At 38.3% G+C, this 16,499-nt stretch overlaps 1 protein-coding gene across 1 annotated transcript in view; it reads left to right on the forward strand.

Moving 5' to 3' along the window:
* Window positions 1-2,360: 2,360 nt before the first annotated feature.
* MGA (MGA, MAX dimerization protein) overlaps window positions 2,361-16,499 on the forward strand; it is a 55,789-nt gene continuing 41,650 nt past the window's right edge. Inside the window, exons 1-5 of the mRNA XM_009895727.1 lie at window positions 2,361-3,499; window positions 9,167-10,097; window positions 10,441-10,528; window positions 10,670-10,765; window positions 15,456-15,584. Coding sequence (XP_009894029.1) covers window positions 2,436-3,499; window positions 9,167-10,097; window positions 10,441-10,528; window positions 10,670-10,765; window positions 15,456-15,584 — 2,308 coding nt within the window. The 5' untranslated portion in view covers window positions 2,361-2,435. The remainder of the gene's footprint in view (window positions 3,500-9,166; window positions 10,098-10,440; window positions 10,529-10,669; window positions 10,766-15,455; window positions 15,585-16,499) is intronic.

Consider the following 16,499-nt stretch of genomic DNA (forward strand, 5'->3'; position numbering starts at 1 on the left):
AGCTGCTTAGGACTTCAACTTCTGCAAATAACCACATTTTCCTTGAAATACTAGTTTAGAAACTCCTTGCCTATAATAAAATAGGCTAGTGTGTATGACCAAGTGTAATAAAATGTGTGAAATTGTTCTTGTAATACAGCATGTTAGTGCTGAAATAATGTAGCTTTTGGCTACTGTAATTGCACGTAATCGCATTGTAACCACACACGTTGTTGACTCGATACTGTGAGTGGTGCTTATGGTAGAAGTAACTACAACAGTGCAATGCAAGAGCTGTAAATGTTAGAAAACACAAACTGTGACTCAGTAGCTCTTTGTATGCATAGAATTTTTGCTGAATGCATGGTTGTTGAGCTTTTTTGAATTTATTTCTGTGTAAGTTCTACCTCAAGTAAACTTAAAGTTACAGACTTTCTGCACATATTAAACCAGATCTGAAGTCTCTTTGATAGTGTATTTCCTTCGTGAGCTAATAAAATTTTGATGTATAATGCACAGCATTAATGTGAACTCACTTTATGATTGTATGTTCAATATACACAGAAACATGCCGTATGTGTATGTAGGGAGGGTACATTGGTGGAAAATAGCATACAACTTAGGGTGGGATTTCTTCTCCCCATTCCATGTATCTGATTTTTAATAGGGATTTATATTTCTATTGTGTTTTTATAGATGAACATGAAAAAGCGGTTCTTGGGGATAGGCTTTTGTGTTGCTGGGACTTAAGATGTACTCTGAAAAAGCAGGGCAACGTTCTTAAAATAGAAAATATGAAGCTGATGTTGAACAGCTAATTAATTTTGTGTTCCAGACTCTATTAAGTAGTCCTGGGTGGGTAGGTGGTTGTGGGTGTGTTTGTGGGGAAGTGTTTCCTCCTCTAAGTAAAAGTGAAAACCAGATCTTGTAACTTCACAGAACCCAAAACCTGTGCAGAACAGTTTTGGGGTTTTTTTCCTTCAATTTTAACTTTTACGTGAAGTTTTGAAGTGCAAAGTTTAAAGTGTGGAAGTAGATCTCTCGTACTTCCTAGGTGTCAAGAACTTGAGTATAATAAATTGCCTCACTCCTGAGCTTTGAGGTCATTTCCTACATGCATGTGGCAGCTGCTTTGCACAGAGGGGTGTTTCCTCCTACAGTACCCCATTTCTAACTAAATGTGTCTTATACTGAATATCCAGTTCACTTAAAAATCTTGAATCCAAGTTAATTCTCTGGAAGGAAATATGATTGTTTTCAAGCAGCTAGTTGTTAGCGATTCACTCTTGCCTCTGGTTCCCACCAACTAGACATTTGGTACAAGAATCAATCTTTTTTTTTTTTTTGTCAGTGTTATATTCTATAGATAATAAGGATCAAAGTACAAACATCTGAATGTGGGAATGGCATTCTTGTGAGTTAACAGAAGCGCTTACTTTAAATTCTCACATTGAGAAATATACAGGCTGAAAAAATGAAGTTGTTAATGATCTTTTGTTAGTGTTGACATAATACTTAACCTGTGAGGTAGACACACAAAAGTGGAATTGTGTATATGCAGAAAAAGGTAATTTTTTTTAGTTCCCTAAACAGTGATTAAGCTAATCATAACAGTACAAATGTTTTCTTATTTGATTTAAATTCTTTCCATAATTTAGAAGATAGAGGTAGCTAAGGCTGCCTGGCGCGTCGTGTTCATCCATTTAATCTTCGCTGCATGGTCTTTTGGTAGGTTAGTTTGTCTGTTTCTCCCCAAAGCTTATCTGTTTGAACTATTTTTTTCCCTTCTGTTTTTCGTTGTTGCCTTGGACAGACCTTTAGAAGCTCTTAGGGTTGGGTGGGGTGGGGTGGGCAAAGAAATCCCAACCACACAAACTTAGTCTTTTTCAATAAAGAAACTTCAGGAAAATGTTTTTTAACATTCTTTTTTTTTCTTTCCCCCTTTTCATTTTTGGGAAGTTTTGAACCTCTGGGAACTCTTTCTTTCTGGCGAGAGCAAATTAATTCTGCCTTTGTCTCAGAGATGTGCCATTTGCTCTTCTGAAAACTTCTGCACAGTTTTGCCAAATACTGTTTGTTAAGCAAATGCTCTGAAGGGTTGAGGCAATATCAAGCAAAGCAAGGAGTCCTGTTGTGGCAAAGCATTACATGAAAAACGCAGTTTAAAGGTGTCATACCCTCCATGTCTGTAAGGCCTAAATTATATACACACAGGCAACCTTGATTTGATATATCCTGATAGTGTTTGATTTTTACAGTACTGATTATCTTTTAAGTTTTTCATGTGGAGAACTGTTACGGAAAAGATTTCTCATGAGACTTAATTACTTTCTTAGGCTGTATTTGAATAATTTTAACTGGGTTTTCCTTTTTTCCAGAATGGTGAACACACATAGAAGATTTTCAGAACTGTGTAGAATTTGCATTTGATTTGAGAGCTTGTAAAAGTGCTCATCATGGAGAAACAGCAGATTGTCTTGGGTAGCCGGGATGGTGGGACTGTGTCTGGTGCAGCGCCCGCGTTTTTTGTCATCTTGAAACAACAGCAGGGAAACGGTAAAGCTGACCAAGGAATCCTAGTAGCAAACCGTGATGCTTGTGCTCTCGCCAGCAGTGTATCAACTCCAATAAAATCCAAAGTCAAGACCTGCCTCCCAGCTGACTGTGTCTCAGGGGGCATTACCGTCACCCTAGATAACAACAGTATGTGGAATGAATTCTACCATCGCAACACAGAGATGATTCTGACGAAGCAGGGGAGGCGCATGTTCCCGTACTGCCGATACTGGATTACAGGTTTGGATGCCAGTCAAAAGTACATCCTAGTCATGGACATATCCCCTGTGGACAATCACCGATACAAATGGAATGGCCGTTGGTGGGAGCCCAGTGGGAAGGCAGAACCGCATGTTCTCGGTCGAGTGTTCATTCATCCAGAATCCCCTTCCACTGGCCAGTATTGGATGCACCAGCCGGTATCCTTCTACAAACTCAAACTTACCAACAATAGCCTGGACCAGGAGGGTCATATAATCTTGCATTCTATGCACCGTTATCTGCCACGACTTCACTTGGTGCCTGCAGACAAAGCCACAGAAGTCATTCAGCTGAACGGCCCTGATGTCCATACATTTACCTTTCCACAGACAGAGTTCTTTGCAGTTACAGCCTACCAAAACATCCAGATTACCCAGCTGAAAATAGATTACAATCCTTTTGCTAAAGGATTCAGAGATGATGGGTTGAATAGTCGACCTCAGCGTGACGTGAAACAAAACAGTAACTTAGAACTGGAAGGAGGTGATGTTCTTAGTGCTGCTAGCATTCGTGGTCGCCCTGCTGAAGTTGATGCGTTAGATTTGCATCAGAGAAGTTTAGATTCTTCATTCATTGGTCAAAATCCATCAGACATTGATCTGGAAAAAGAGTCCTTTAATGCAGAAAGGGACTTCCTGCGTTTCTTGGACACTGACCTGTCTTTGGGTGATATGCCAAAGCTAAAACAAGAAGTTTCTGAAAGGTGGGTTAACATTCTATTTTTAATACAAATAAATACTGGTTGAGTGGGGTATTTGGTAAAGCCTTAAATAATAGGAGGCTCAGTATACAGATTTACAGCTCGAGTTTGTCTTACCTGAAATGGCAGAAGACTTGGTATTATGAAAGCTTTTCTTTGCTTAAACAATCATCTATCAGTCTGGACTTTCTAAAGTGTCCAAGGAGTGTAAGAGTTCAGTATTTTTTTTTTTATGTTTCTTTAACTCCCTTTCTAAAGAATCGTTGGGGGATTTCTCTTAACCCTCTGATTTTTCAGAGTTTTAAACAGAGCACGTTGCAGTCACCAGAACATCACCTTTCTTTTTGCGATTGCTTACCACAGCGACATGCTGTCTCTATATATTCAATTTTCATTTGTGGATAGGTGAGAATGTGTGGTGTGTACAAGTATTTAGGTTGGGTGTGCATAGGGATTGCTACAAGGCAGTTGTAACTGGCAGCATGCCACTGTTTATCAATAACTGCTTGTGTGAATTCTTTCATTCCACAAAGTAGTAGGAGGTGGCCTGCTTGTCAGTAGTCAGTTGTTTCATGTTTGCTGTGAGGTAGGAGAATCTGCACCTGTGAAAGTGCTTCAGAATAACTGTTACGCTGTTCAGACCTTAATTTACTCTGCGGGAGTTTGTCTACTTACTTACCCAGTATTGACTTTTTGAATCGTTCTATTCGTATCACACAAACAATAGTAAAGCAACGTAGTGTAGATTGAGAGCCTACCTGTAGTATGGAACCCACTAACCAGTAAGCATTCATGTTGGTAAAGCAAGCCTGGTTAAACATATTATTTTGCTGCAGTTTCACTTAGTTTCCAAAATCTAAGGAACAGAATAGAGCAGATTTAGTGAATAGTTAATCTGTGTCAAGAGATGCTAAAGATATTTTGAACCTGAAGAAGTGATTTATTTTTTGTTTTTTAAAAAAAAAAGAGGTTTCCTCTCCTACCGTGTTTCTTCATGTCTGTCTCTGAATAACAAACTTAATTTGCTAAAGATTTAGTGACAAAAGCAGCCAAAAAAGTAGATCAGTACACCAAGAAATTGTTTAACTGCAGGGTATCAGGATGATGTTAGTGGAATAACTAGAGGCCAGTTCTTAGAAGAAAAAAAAGTTGTATTTATGAAGTAATTATACAGTTTGTTTCAAAGGCTGTATTATTATCCTACTTCAATGTGTTTTAGAGAGGACAGAGCTTTCCCTGATTGTTTGTGTTTGGTTTTATTTTTTGTTGTTTTTGTTTTCCTTGTAGAAAGCATGTCCTCGTCTTTTGAGTTACTGAAAAATTTCAAATTATGAAGTTCTCCATTCTTTGAGACTATTGAGTTTAGTTTTAATAATTCTTAAGAGTACTAGAATTGCTTTGGGATCTAGTGCCCTAACCTTTCTTTTGCAGTATTTTCCAGTGTCAATGTATTAGGAAGAAGAATGTCTTCTAGACTTACATTCTCCAAAAATGTTGTTCTAGAGGAACACATCTTGAAGACTGAAACTACACTGATAACAGAGAGGATGGGTTTTCTTTAGTTCCTAAGAATACAGCATGGAGAAGTATTTAGATAACTTTGCATATTGGAAGTAAAACTCTGAAAATAATTACTGAGATGTTTATTCTGTCTTCAAAGTGATTTTTTTTTCTCTCCTTGGGGTCAGCTGCAGTTGAAAAAGTTAAATTTTTTATCATTTTGTTTGCCTAAAGGGGTCATTGAAGCAAATTATTTGGAAAACTGTTTGAATTGGACGGTTTGAGGTGGTTTTGCTCCCTTCTTTCCCAAGGAATAAAGACTCAACGACCTTCCTTAAGAACAGATAATGCAAATTGGCAGACTTAATTTCTTTTGGTCCAGAGCGTGTTAGATGCCTTCCCTGGTTTCACCTCCAAGACAATTTATGTCTGAAATGTGCTAAAAGCTGCACAGACAGAGAAAGACTGTAAAGGTTTTTTCTCTATTCTGGTCCAGGAAGCATCTATCATTTGATGAATAAATGTTATCACAGTCCTAGAATGACCCTCAAGCATTGTCCAGCTTTTTGGTTTATGTTTTTGTAATCTATGTGAAAAAGTCAGATTCTGAACTTGGAAAGAGAAAAATGGATTTCATCCAAGAAATGGCAGGAATGTCTTTTTATGTGCTGGAATTTTTCAGAACATTAGTTCCCATTTTTCCTTCAGATCTGTTGGCAATATTTTCATGCCATGCAGTTGAGATCCATTCATAAATATGTCAGCCTTTTAAGGACAGTGTTGCGGAGTGGCATGTTTCTTTATCAAACTAGATACATTAATATTCAGATATTAAAGAAGACAGCATTTTTTTTGTCATAAGCAAGCTATTACTGGTAGTTGATAGGCACTATCTTGCTTTTATGCAGGGTAGTGATTTCTTTTGAGTTTAGATTTGGGTGAGATTTAGAAGGTGGGAACTGCTGCCGATCAGATAGTGCTCTCCAAAGGAAGCAGAATTCCTAATGCTGTCGTGTGTGATGTTTCTCACCACTGCTCATTTTTTTCTGACATATTTGAGAATGGAACTACGTAAAAGATTGCAGGTACCTGAGAATAACTTTAATCTTGAGTTAGTTATTAGCACACTTTGGAAATAAAGGACTGTTTTCTTTATGCAAGGTGATATGTTTCTGTGGGGTTTTTTGTTGTTGTTTTTTTTCCCTGTGGCCTGGTAGTATGTTTAGTTTCATCAAGTATATTGTAAAGAAAATAGATGTTTAATTTGAGTTGTGGACACTTGATATAGGAATGCTTATGCCTGGAACTACTCAGACATCAGGGGCATGGAGGGAACCACAAGTAAACTTTACTGGTTCTTCAGTCTTACAAGCTAATGCACCCATTCTCCCTTCCAAGGTCTTTTGAATTTCCTGCTTCAAAAGCACAAATACCGTGGAGTTTTTAATGTTCCAGTAGTCTTGTTTTTCTAATTTAGTTGTCTTGTGTTTAGTCTGACAGTTTACTTTTCTTCCCTCCTTGCCTTTCTTTTGGAAGAGGAAGGCAAGCGATCATCCTTCAAACCTCAGCTGCAGATTGCGAGACTAATTCCAAAAGAAATCAGTTGTGGTTTGTTGATTGTTTTGGGTTGGTTGGTTGGTTTTGATTTTGTTTTTGTTTTCCACATGGTGGCTTTTAAAATGATCTATGTTAAAAAAAAAAAAAAGTTCCATGTGTGTCAGTACTTTCAGTAAGTGAGCAGCTAAATGCTTTTGATTTGGCGAAATGCAAGAAAGTGATTTCTCTGGTTTTGCTGTTTTATTGTGAGGGTACCAAGTACGTTACTTGGAGTGTAAAGAGGTTTGCTTAAATATGAACATTGTTCCATATCAGGCAAAGAGTGAGCTAGTTAAGATACCGTTTTTACCTTATGTCAGATTAAGCCAAGGATTTTGACAGGAAAAACTTGCATGATTCATAAGTTTGACTGCTTATGTGGTGCATAATTCCAATTGGTCCTTAGCTTGTAAAGTTACTTCAGTGCTAAAGAGCAAGTTTTTTTTTATTGTTTGAAAAGTTGATAATTGCATCTGAATTGAAAAATCTAGAAAAATGCTGCTCAGCATTTTGTGCAAATAGTTGGTCTTCTCATACATATGCATAGGTGGGTGATACCTCACTTCGACACCATCTGGCTTATGGTTGCAATATGCAGAGTAAAATAACATTTGTGTCTAGAAATTTCATTTTTACAGCAGGGCTTCTTTGTTTTGGGTGCTGTCCAGATCCCTAATAGAAAGGTAATCCTTAGCTTGAGAATACATCTTGCAATAGATAAAGGAAAATGGCTAGAGAAGTTGAGGCTTTACTGGGCTGCCAACTGGAAACAGTAGAACTCAGATGAGAAATTTATTTCTGGCCAGCAAGTTTATAAGGGTATTTTGTCTCTTTATTTTAGAGAATTTTAAGATAGAGGAGCAGATGACTCAGTCTTCTTAATAGCATTCAGTTTAATTGCTGATCTGCTGTACTGAATCAACGTCTGGCTGTAACGCGACAGGATTTTGAGTTGCCCATAACCTATAAGTGGATTGTCTTACAATTTCTTTCACAGTAAACTCGCTGAAGAAGAAAGGCTTTTTAATCTTATATCTGACATTCTTAATTACATGAAAGCTAGAAACTTTCTAATAGGAAACTCATTGGCCAAAGAACCGAGTAGAAAAAGCAGGGCTGGTATGCTGCTCTTCTGTTGCCTGCTGTTCCCTCACAAGGCAGGTTTTTGCTTCAGGTTTAATTCTGGTTACTTGGTGTCCTTCTGCACTGCAACAGGTTTTCTAGACAGATTGTGTCTTGTTATTAGGAATTTTGTATGTAAATACATAAATCTGTGTCTTGACTGTCTGCTCCCTGTTTTAACAGTGCAGTCTTTCTTCATGAGGTGGAGACTGCCAACTCCATGTTGTGACTCTTGTGTGTCCCCAGCTTTTCTCCCTTAAGTATGTCCTCAGTGTAAAAGAGATGGCAGCATCCTCTCTCTCCATATCTTCCCCTTCCTCAGTCCCAGTCCAGGGTTCAACTGAGCATAGTCATTCTTTAAAGGCCATGGGGGTGAGTGGTGGGTGGATAATAATAATAAAATGCACGCACATACAGGCACAATATATAAAGCAATATTCCCTTTATATATAATATATTGTTATTAAAATTAAGTTATATTTGAAATTATGTTAACATTAACCTTAACAAATATTGTTTTTCTTAATGACGTTTTAATAACATAAAGTTAGCAGAATTTGAATAATAATTTAACATAATTAAAATAGTATATAGTATCTTATAAAATATATATAAAGGAAATGTTGGAATACTATCTGATACGTTTAGTTCTGACTTATTTTCTGCAGTTCATTGTGGATATGTTTCATATCTTAGTTGTTTCCTCTTATGACAAGGAGCCAGCTTCTGATGTGCTTAACAAAACTGCTGACTGCAATTTTTTGACTGATGTGTCTGTCTCTCAAAGAAGCCCATCATCAGAGTGTAATCAGCTGCACCGTTAATCTTCAGTATCTAATGCATGATATGTTAAGTTTTGGTTAGGTTAATACTCGGACTTAGTGGAAGATGGAACATAATTCAATAGGATATTAACATTCTGTAAGTCTTACAACAGTTGAATTGAGGAATTGTCTGCATGTGGCTTCAGGATGAATTAACTAAAATTTTAGTTAAATCATGTAAATTGAAGTGCATTAGGTACTCACTTGGCTTCTTATTTGCAAGCACAATGGCTTAAGTAAGGTGACTTAATGAGATACACAGCAAACTGAGTCTACTTCTGAGCATTTAGAACATGATAGCTTAGCATGAGTTCATGATGAGTCTCAAATAGGAAAAAGTGCAAATGTCACCCTGCTGTTACCCTAGGGAAGGAAATTGTGCTGCTGCCTTCAGATAAGAAGTTGGATTGTTTTTAATCATGGCAATTTTTTCTTTTGAGTCCTTACTTCTAAAAATATAAGCTTGTAAATGACAGCTTATTTAGCAGGCTCATATCTTGGGCCTTTTTGGAAGTTTTTTGCAATATGTAACCAAGGATTATGTGAGATGATGGAATTCCAGTAAAGGAAGAGATTTGATAAAGATCTTGTGTTGTGTTTTGTCTGTCTCCCCTCCCTCCCATCCCAGTCCCATTGCTAGCAGTTACGAAAGCAGTTCCCGTGTGGCATCCCCACTGGACCCAAATGGACACTTCAATGTGGTCATTAAAGAGGAACCAGTAGATGACTATGACTACGAGTCAAGTATTTGCACACAAGGAATAAGTGTGAAACAGGAAGACACAGATGAAGAAACTGATGAGTATTCCAACACTGATGATGATGATCCCGTCCTACAAAAACACCTGATGAGACGCAGTGAAACAGATGGAGTTGATGGAGAATTCAGGTCTAGGAAGCGTGTGCTAACCAGTCCTTCAGGTGTTGCCAAAGCAAAAATGTTAAAACTGGATAGTGGGAAGATGCCTGTGGTCTATTTGGAACCTTGTGCAGTCACAAAGAGCACAGTGAAAATATCTGAGCTGCCACAGACCATGCTCTCCTCTTGCAAGAAGGAAAAATCCCCTTTGAGTGCAATACTGGATTCCTTGCCTGTGTGTTTTGAAAATCACAAAGGCTCTTGCTCAGGCACAGCCACTGTAACTGAGGAGTTAGTTATGAAAAAACAGTCTCCTGGGAGTAAAATGTCACAGAAATACTCTTCAATCAGAGAGGCCCAGTGGGCTCTATCTAAATCACCTAATTTTAATCTCAGGGGCTCAGTTGGTTGTCACTTTTCAGCTAAAGAGATCTGTGGAAGAAAAAGGCCTGGCATACTGAAGAATCCTATGTCCCTGAAAGGCTCTGGTAGCAGTCAAAACACCCTGTCGTCAGTTACAACTAAAAGAGGAAGGCCACGGAAACTGAGAATTTCCAAGGCTGGTCGACCACCTAAAGGTATAGGGAAAACTGTAATAACAAGCAAGAACGCCTCTCTGGGACCTGGGAGTATCCTTCCAGATGTTAAGCCGGACCTTGAAGATGTTGATGGAGTCCTCTTTGTGTCCTTTGCATCAAAGGTAAAACGTAACTGTTTTGAGTAAAATTTAAAACATTTTCTAATGTCTCATTCTTAAACCCTTTGTTCATATAAGCTGAAGGTATATTTTCTTTTAACCTGAGTTTTGAGATTTGTGGCGTCTTTCCAAACCTGTTGTTATCTTGTCTCTATGTTAATCATAACATTTTCTTACTTTTTAGCAACTTGAGGAGAAATAGTGGGATCTAGAGTTCTGTATAAAAGAATACTTATTTATTAAACAATCTAATGTGTTGAATATTTCAGCGATATTTTGATGTGGCCTAGTTTGCATCTAAGTCAGTGTTTTAAGATATCTTATTCAAGGCTCTTCACCTATGTAGGAAGCTCTTGACATTCACACTGTTGATAGAGCTGGAGGAGAAGAGTCGCAGAATCTTCAGGCTCCCCTGTTGACTACAAATGATCCAGGTACGTTTTTGTATTTTTTGTAAGTGGCCACTCCCTGCAATACGGGAATTTGTAAAAACACACTGGAAATGAATCATTTGGCTCTTTTTTTTTTTGCATGGTAAATGTTTTTTATATGTTATCTCTTCTTTATTTTTCAAGATTGTCAAGCAAGAATACAAGTACTGGAAAAGGAATTGATGGAAGAGCTGAAAACCTTGAGGCATAAGCAAGTAATACATCCTAGCCTTCAGGAAGGTAAGCTGGCAGCGTACATATTGTTGCACCTGGTTGTATGTTATACTTAATCATACTGAGTTGATAAGTTCCTACTGGATGTAATACTGTGCATGCCCAATATAGCCGGGATCTGATTTTATTTGGTTTTGTTTTTTTTTCCCAAAAGAAAGCATATAGGTGTGTACGTACAAATGTGAGACTATGAAAGGAAATTTGTGTGAAACTTACTTTCCCTCTTGCCATTTGTGGCAACGAGAGAGAATCTGTGGTGTCCAACCCAGTTTTTTTCTTAGAGGCTTTAAAAGTAGTTTCAGCCAGCCAACAAAGATGTTTCTGTTTTCACACATTCATGTTGCAAACTAGAAGAGGTGGAGGGGGCAAAAGATGAATCCTGAATTCTCCAACAGCGGAGCAAGAGGCTGCATGTCATTGCATTCCTCGTGCAGAGGATGCTGAGCCTTCAGACTTGAGGCCATGCCTGTTTTGTAATGAGCTAATCCTTGTGGAGAGCAGATGGAGTAGATTTTACTCCTCCACAGAAAATAGCCGTTTCGTGGTAGTAGAGGAGCTAGAGATCCTGAAACACTTAACTGAGACTATATTTGCAACGTTTGAGTCCATATTTTGAGTGACTGTAGATCCACATTCACTAGCCACATAAGAGGGCCAAGCAAGGTACTCCTACTCCGTGATCTTTCATTTATATACAATATTATCCTGAGGTCAGATGAAAGTAAGTCAAGGATCGACACAGCAGAACTTAGTGTTCTCCCTGCTGATGATGTTGAGAATCTTCAGCCGTAATAGTCCTGAGACAGTGGTGTCGAAAAAGGCATCAGAGCAGATGATGAAGAAATTGATCCAAGTGGAAGCATCGTACCTCATGCTCTTGAGGTTCTGGACCTGAATTTTCCAGACATATAACTGTAATGCTGTAGGGATTGAGACTCCAAATACCGATCTTGACTCTGGTGCTAGTTATTTTGGGTCCTCACAGAGCTTCTACTGTGAAGAACCCTGGATTATCTTGAATGGTTTATCCATGGGGTATGACAAGAACTAGCAACCATTTTAAGGAATGCCTTAGCATCTTGCTAGTGTTGAGCTGATGTTCCTGTCTTCCACCTTTGCAAAGCAGTCGAAGAAGGGTAGTAGAGAGCTCTTAAAGCTCTGTCCTGGATGTGGTAGAATGAAACAAGATAACCTATCCCTAGTGAGGTTGTACTTCAGTGGTGTAGCATCAGCGTTGATGGTTGTATTGTGGATGTCTAAATGCAGTTTTCCCTTCCCATGATTGCAGAAATAGGCAGCCCTGCTTTCTAATGACCTCACTGGTCGACCTGCCCTCACTGGTCTGCATGTGTTGTCATATTTCAAGAAGGGTGGTAAAATCCTTTTTGTGGTCAGCTGCTGGCAATGCTAGGTACAGTGCTAAGCAAGTGTTACAGCAATGTTAAGGCTTTTCAGCATTATATTGTGGGCCTCCTAGATGTTATCTTTACCAAGAAAAGTATAATAAAATTATGGTATGTTTGCAACCACAACACTACCGAGGGCTGTTTTACTCATGAGGTGATCCTGAAAGTGGAAACATGTAAAACGCACGTGCTTTGGCTCCAGCTTCAAAATGAGTGGTGGTTTAAGTGTGTGGTGCCTTCTGAAGGGTGTTGAGCAGGTCACAGATACTACAAAATGGACAAGAAAAGCATCAGGCTAAGAAAAAAAGATCTAAGAATTTTGACTTTCTTAACCACTTGTGGCCATCATTTCCAGTGTTGAATGGTAATCTGCTGAGCCTGTTAAATGATGAAATTGTAATTCAGCAATGAAGAGAATGACCCTCACCTATCTAATTTTTAGAGGGAAAAGAAGTTATGTGAAGATTATTCACAGCGAGAGCATTACTGCAGGCCGATACAGATGTAATTTCATCAGGCTATGAAATGAATTACAATGCATATACTTATGTTGTTAGACTTCAGCTGCTGTATGTGAACTGGAATCAATCTTTATTCAGATTACCTTCGCCTTCCAAAATGTTACAGATCTTTTGCCTTCCATTGCAGACTTGAGATTGGGGAAGGAACCCAATGATGTTAATGGAGAGAAGAGGGATTGTTTGGGTTTTTTTCCTGCTCTCCCGCTCTCCCTCCCTCCCGCTCTCCCTCCCTCCCTCTCTCTTTCTCCCCACAACATCATCAGTAAGACATAAGAAGGCGGCTGAGGAGTGCCTCTAGGCCAGACTTAGGGGCTGTATCTTTTCCCAGACATACTGATTCTAAGTAGCATCTTGGAGCTTAGTGCAGCCTCATTAGCCTTCTTGATTCTGATACTTATTCTCCAAGATTTCTTGGCCACAAGTCATGACTAATAGGTATTGTCATCTACTACAGAACAGGCAAAGAGACATGGTTCCCTTTGGTCTGGAAGATGTGAAGTGCATTTTTCTCAATGTGCTTTCAGCCATTTTATAGAAGCTTACTGGATTTCTTGCTCTCACCGCAGTATGGGAAATGGACATAGCAATTTCGATGTTAACTCTCCTATTGGTTTTAAACAGTGTAGTTGAGAAGCTTAAGTTTGTTTTTGAGATTCACTGATGATGTGTTGGAGCTGTACCTGAACCCCACAATTGCTGTTGATTTGTGAAGTTAAGAAAATGATGGTTGAGGCTATCTAGATCTTAGAGACACCAGGACTACAAGAAGACGATGCATCAGAAAGAAGGGAGTTGAACTTAAGCATGTTAGAAGAAAAGCTCCTGCTGGAGTACTGGGATGCTATGGGATACCTCTTCTATCTGAGCTAATTTGAATCCCTTATTATATTCCTGAAAATCAAAGGCACTGTTGTCAAGCATTGTATTTCAGATTTAGCAGCTGCATCTGATAGAGAGGAGAAAGTTTTGAAGGAGATTGTTCTTCATTTGCTACTATTTAGTTACAGCAACTGAAATTTAGCAATACTGGGGATGATAGAAATTGATAAAAGTTGTAGTTCACATCACGTATAGTGATGTCTATACTGACATATACTTACTGTTACCGTTTATTCTCTGTTTGCGTTCGTTCCATGTTGCATTTGTTAGAGTAATCCTCTGGGTTTTTTTCTGGGTGCTTTCTACTTCGTGATCCTAAACCGAAATAGTCAATTTTGTGTATGGGTGATGTTCTTATTTTTGTTTGAGTGTTAAACAAAGCTAGGCTTGTTTTTGAAAATGACAGAAAAATTCAAATGGAACATCAAGAAGAATAAATTATGTGCTCTTTACCTTTTGTTTTAAATTGAGTTTCAAACGAAATGGATGGCATCTTGACATTTGGCAGCTGACATGTTTTTATACAAAATGCTGGTTTGACTTGCTTGCTGCTTATTTTCCCTATGTAGATTTGAAAATTATGTCTAACTAGACTGTCTTTGATAACAGTATCACTTTAAACAACCATGTCTGAGATTTGTTGCATGTTGATTGGTTTTGGGCTGCCAGCAATCAGATCACTGTGTTGCCACTTATGAACATAAATGTGTACTACCAACACAAGGTTTCTACTGTATGTGAAAATACTACTTTATGTGTCCTGAGCCTTTGTCGAGTCATACATTTTCAATTTCAAAACTCATATATTTCATATATGAATTTCAGACTTGTTGGCAACAGGAGCAACATTTGTAGGTTTCTGTAGCTTAAAACCAAAACAGACCTTCTCAACTCCAGACTGTGATCTGAATTCGATTGAGAAGTCATTTCTTGAATTCGCTGTAACAGTATTTTCTGAAAAAGGTACTAAGTCAAATTTGCTAGCTTCTTTTTTTCTCAGCATTTCTGTATTTGTTTTGCCATGGACAAAGATACCTTCTGTGACCAAGTGAAGTCATTCAATTTGAGTATTTTTGGGGGAGTTGATGAAGGAAGATGTGATAGGCATTTGCAGTGGCATCAACAACATGGATTGTTTAGGTTTTTTATAGCTGTTTTTCCCCCATGCTTCAAGAAAAAAAAAGTGTTTTATTGCAAACTGCCAAGCCTGGAAAAAAACAACCTACTGAGAACTGGATCATTCGAGTTAGTCCCGAGAGCACTGTCAAAATGCAACTTGGCTTATATCGTAATTTGAAAACATGCACACTCACTTCTTCAGAACGAACATGTGGTTTGCTCTTGTCTTTTATCGCTGGTTGAAACTGAAGCGTGTGTAGTATATGTTTGTGCACAAGAATAGATTTCACTAGAGAACGGGATGTGTAAGTACCACTGGCAGGATTGATAATTTATGTTGTCATCTGAAATGTCAAATAGTCAGCTGGGTTGGGTTCAGGCAGTAACTCTAGCCTTCAAGGATGTAAACAGTGCTAACTTCAAAAAATGAACAAGCAAAAGACTTTTATTGCAAGAGTTATTACAACACTGGCACTGTGGTTAATAAATTTCTGTGGAAACTTCCGTAGTAATCAAGAAAACGGAAAAGTAATTCCATCTTTTTCTTGATTTCACATTCCCTAAAATACTCTTTAATTTGTACCTGCTGGAAATCCAGTGTAACTAACAGATATAGTTGCTAATGCTCTTTTTCAGGTCTCTTAAAATGGTGGGTAAATGCAAGAAAAGCCTGTATGTAACTTGCTGGTTTACTTTTTAGTAAATACCTTTGCTTTCTTTTTCCTAACATCTTGCTGCATTGAGACATTTACTGATACTTGCCTCTTGTAGTGGGACTGAAATTGAATTCTGTGGACCCAACGATGAGCATTGACTTGAAATACCTGGGTGTGCAGCTTCCTCTTTCCTACTCAAATTACTCCTTGTGGAGCTATCCAGGAACCAATCCCAATTCTCCAGGTGGGTGGAATATGAATTTGCTGAAATCTGAAGTATTACCTTTGTATTGTCAATGATCAGAAAGAGGGAGTGGACATTTGGTTGAACTTGATATCGTAAAGAGATTAAAGCAGTATTTAAATGACAAAATGTCAGAACTTCCTTAAATCATTATGTGGATACTGGCCAAGGAGTCCTAAGTAATTCTGGCCAAGTTGTCTTTAGCCTTCCAATTTTGTGGTGGTTGTGATCCAGTAATAGTATCTGTCTAGCTTATTTTGTAAGGCATGTTTTGTCAATTTGAGCTGGAATTTCTAAATGTAAATATACACATTAACTACTCTCAAATGGCTCAGAAAAAGCCGAAGCAATCTATATTTTTCTGATGTTGCTCACGTGTGAAACAAAAAAAGTTGTCTTTCACAGAGCTGAGCATCAGAACTTTCCAGAAGAGCTTGAGGCGCCACTTGAGGGCTAACCAATAACTTCATGATAATTGTTTATTACAAAAGTGCTGACTAATTGTGCTTTTTTAGACTTACTTGGTACCCAAACAAGTATGATTCTAATACTGTTAGTAGATACTGTTTTTAATAATAAACTGGCTGGACAAAGTATAGGGGTGCTTATCTTTCTCCTTCTTATCTCTTCCTCCTACTTTAATATTCTGATTACTGTGTCTTTCTTCATCTGCTGCTTTTGGGAGCTGGTAAAGAGGCAGACATTGTACCTCAGCTTTGTTTACACTGCAAAAGAGGCAGATTCAGTTCAGAAGACCTCAGTCAGCTCAGTGTCAAATGCGATTGTTTCTAGCCTAGCAATATGTAAAACAGCCACACAGATCCCTATTAGTATTTTTACATTCCAACTTAGCTCCCAGAGCTGATGGATAACAAGTTTCTACAGGTCTTATAAAAGTCATTGGCTCTATTGAGG

This window comes from Charadrius vociferus, unplaced genomic scaffold, assembly GCF_000708025.1.
Source record: "Charadrius vociferus isolate BGI_N301 unplaced genomic scaffold, ASM70802v2 scaffold111, whole genome shotgun sequence".
NCBI lineage: Eukaryota > Metazoa > Chordata > Aves > Charadriiformes > Charadriidae > Charadrius > Charadrius vociferus.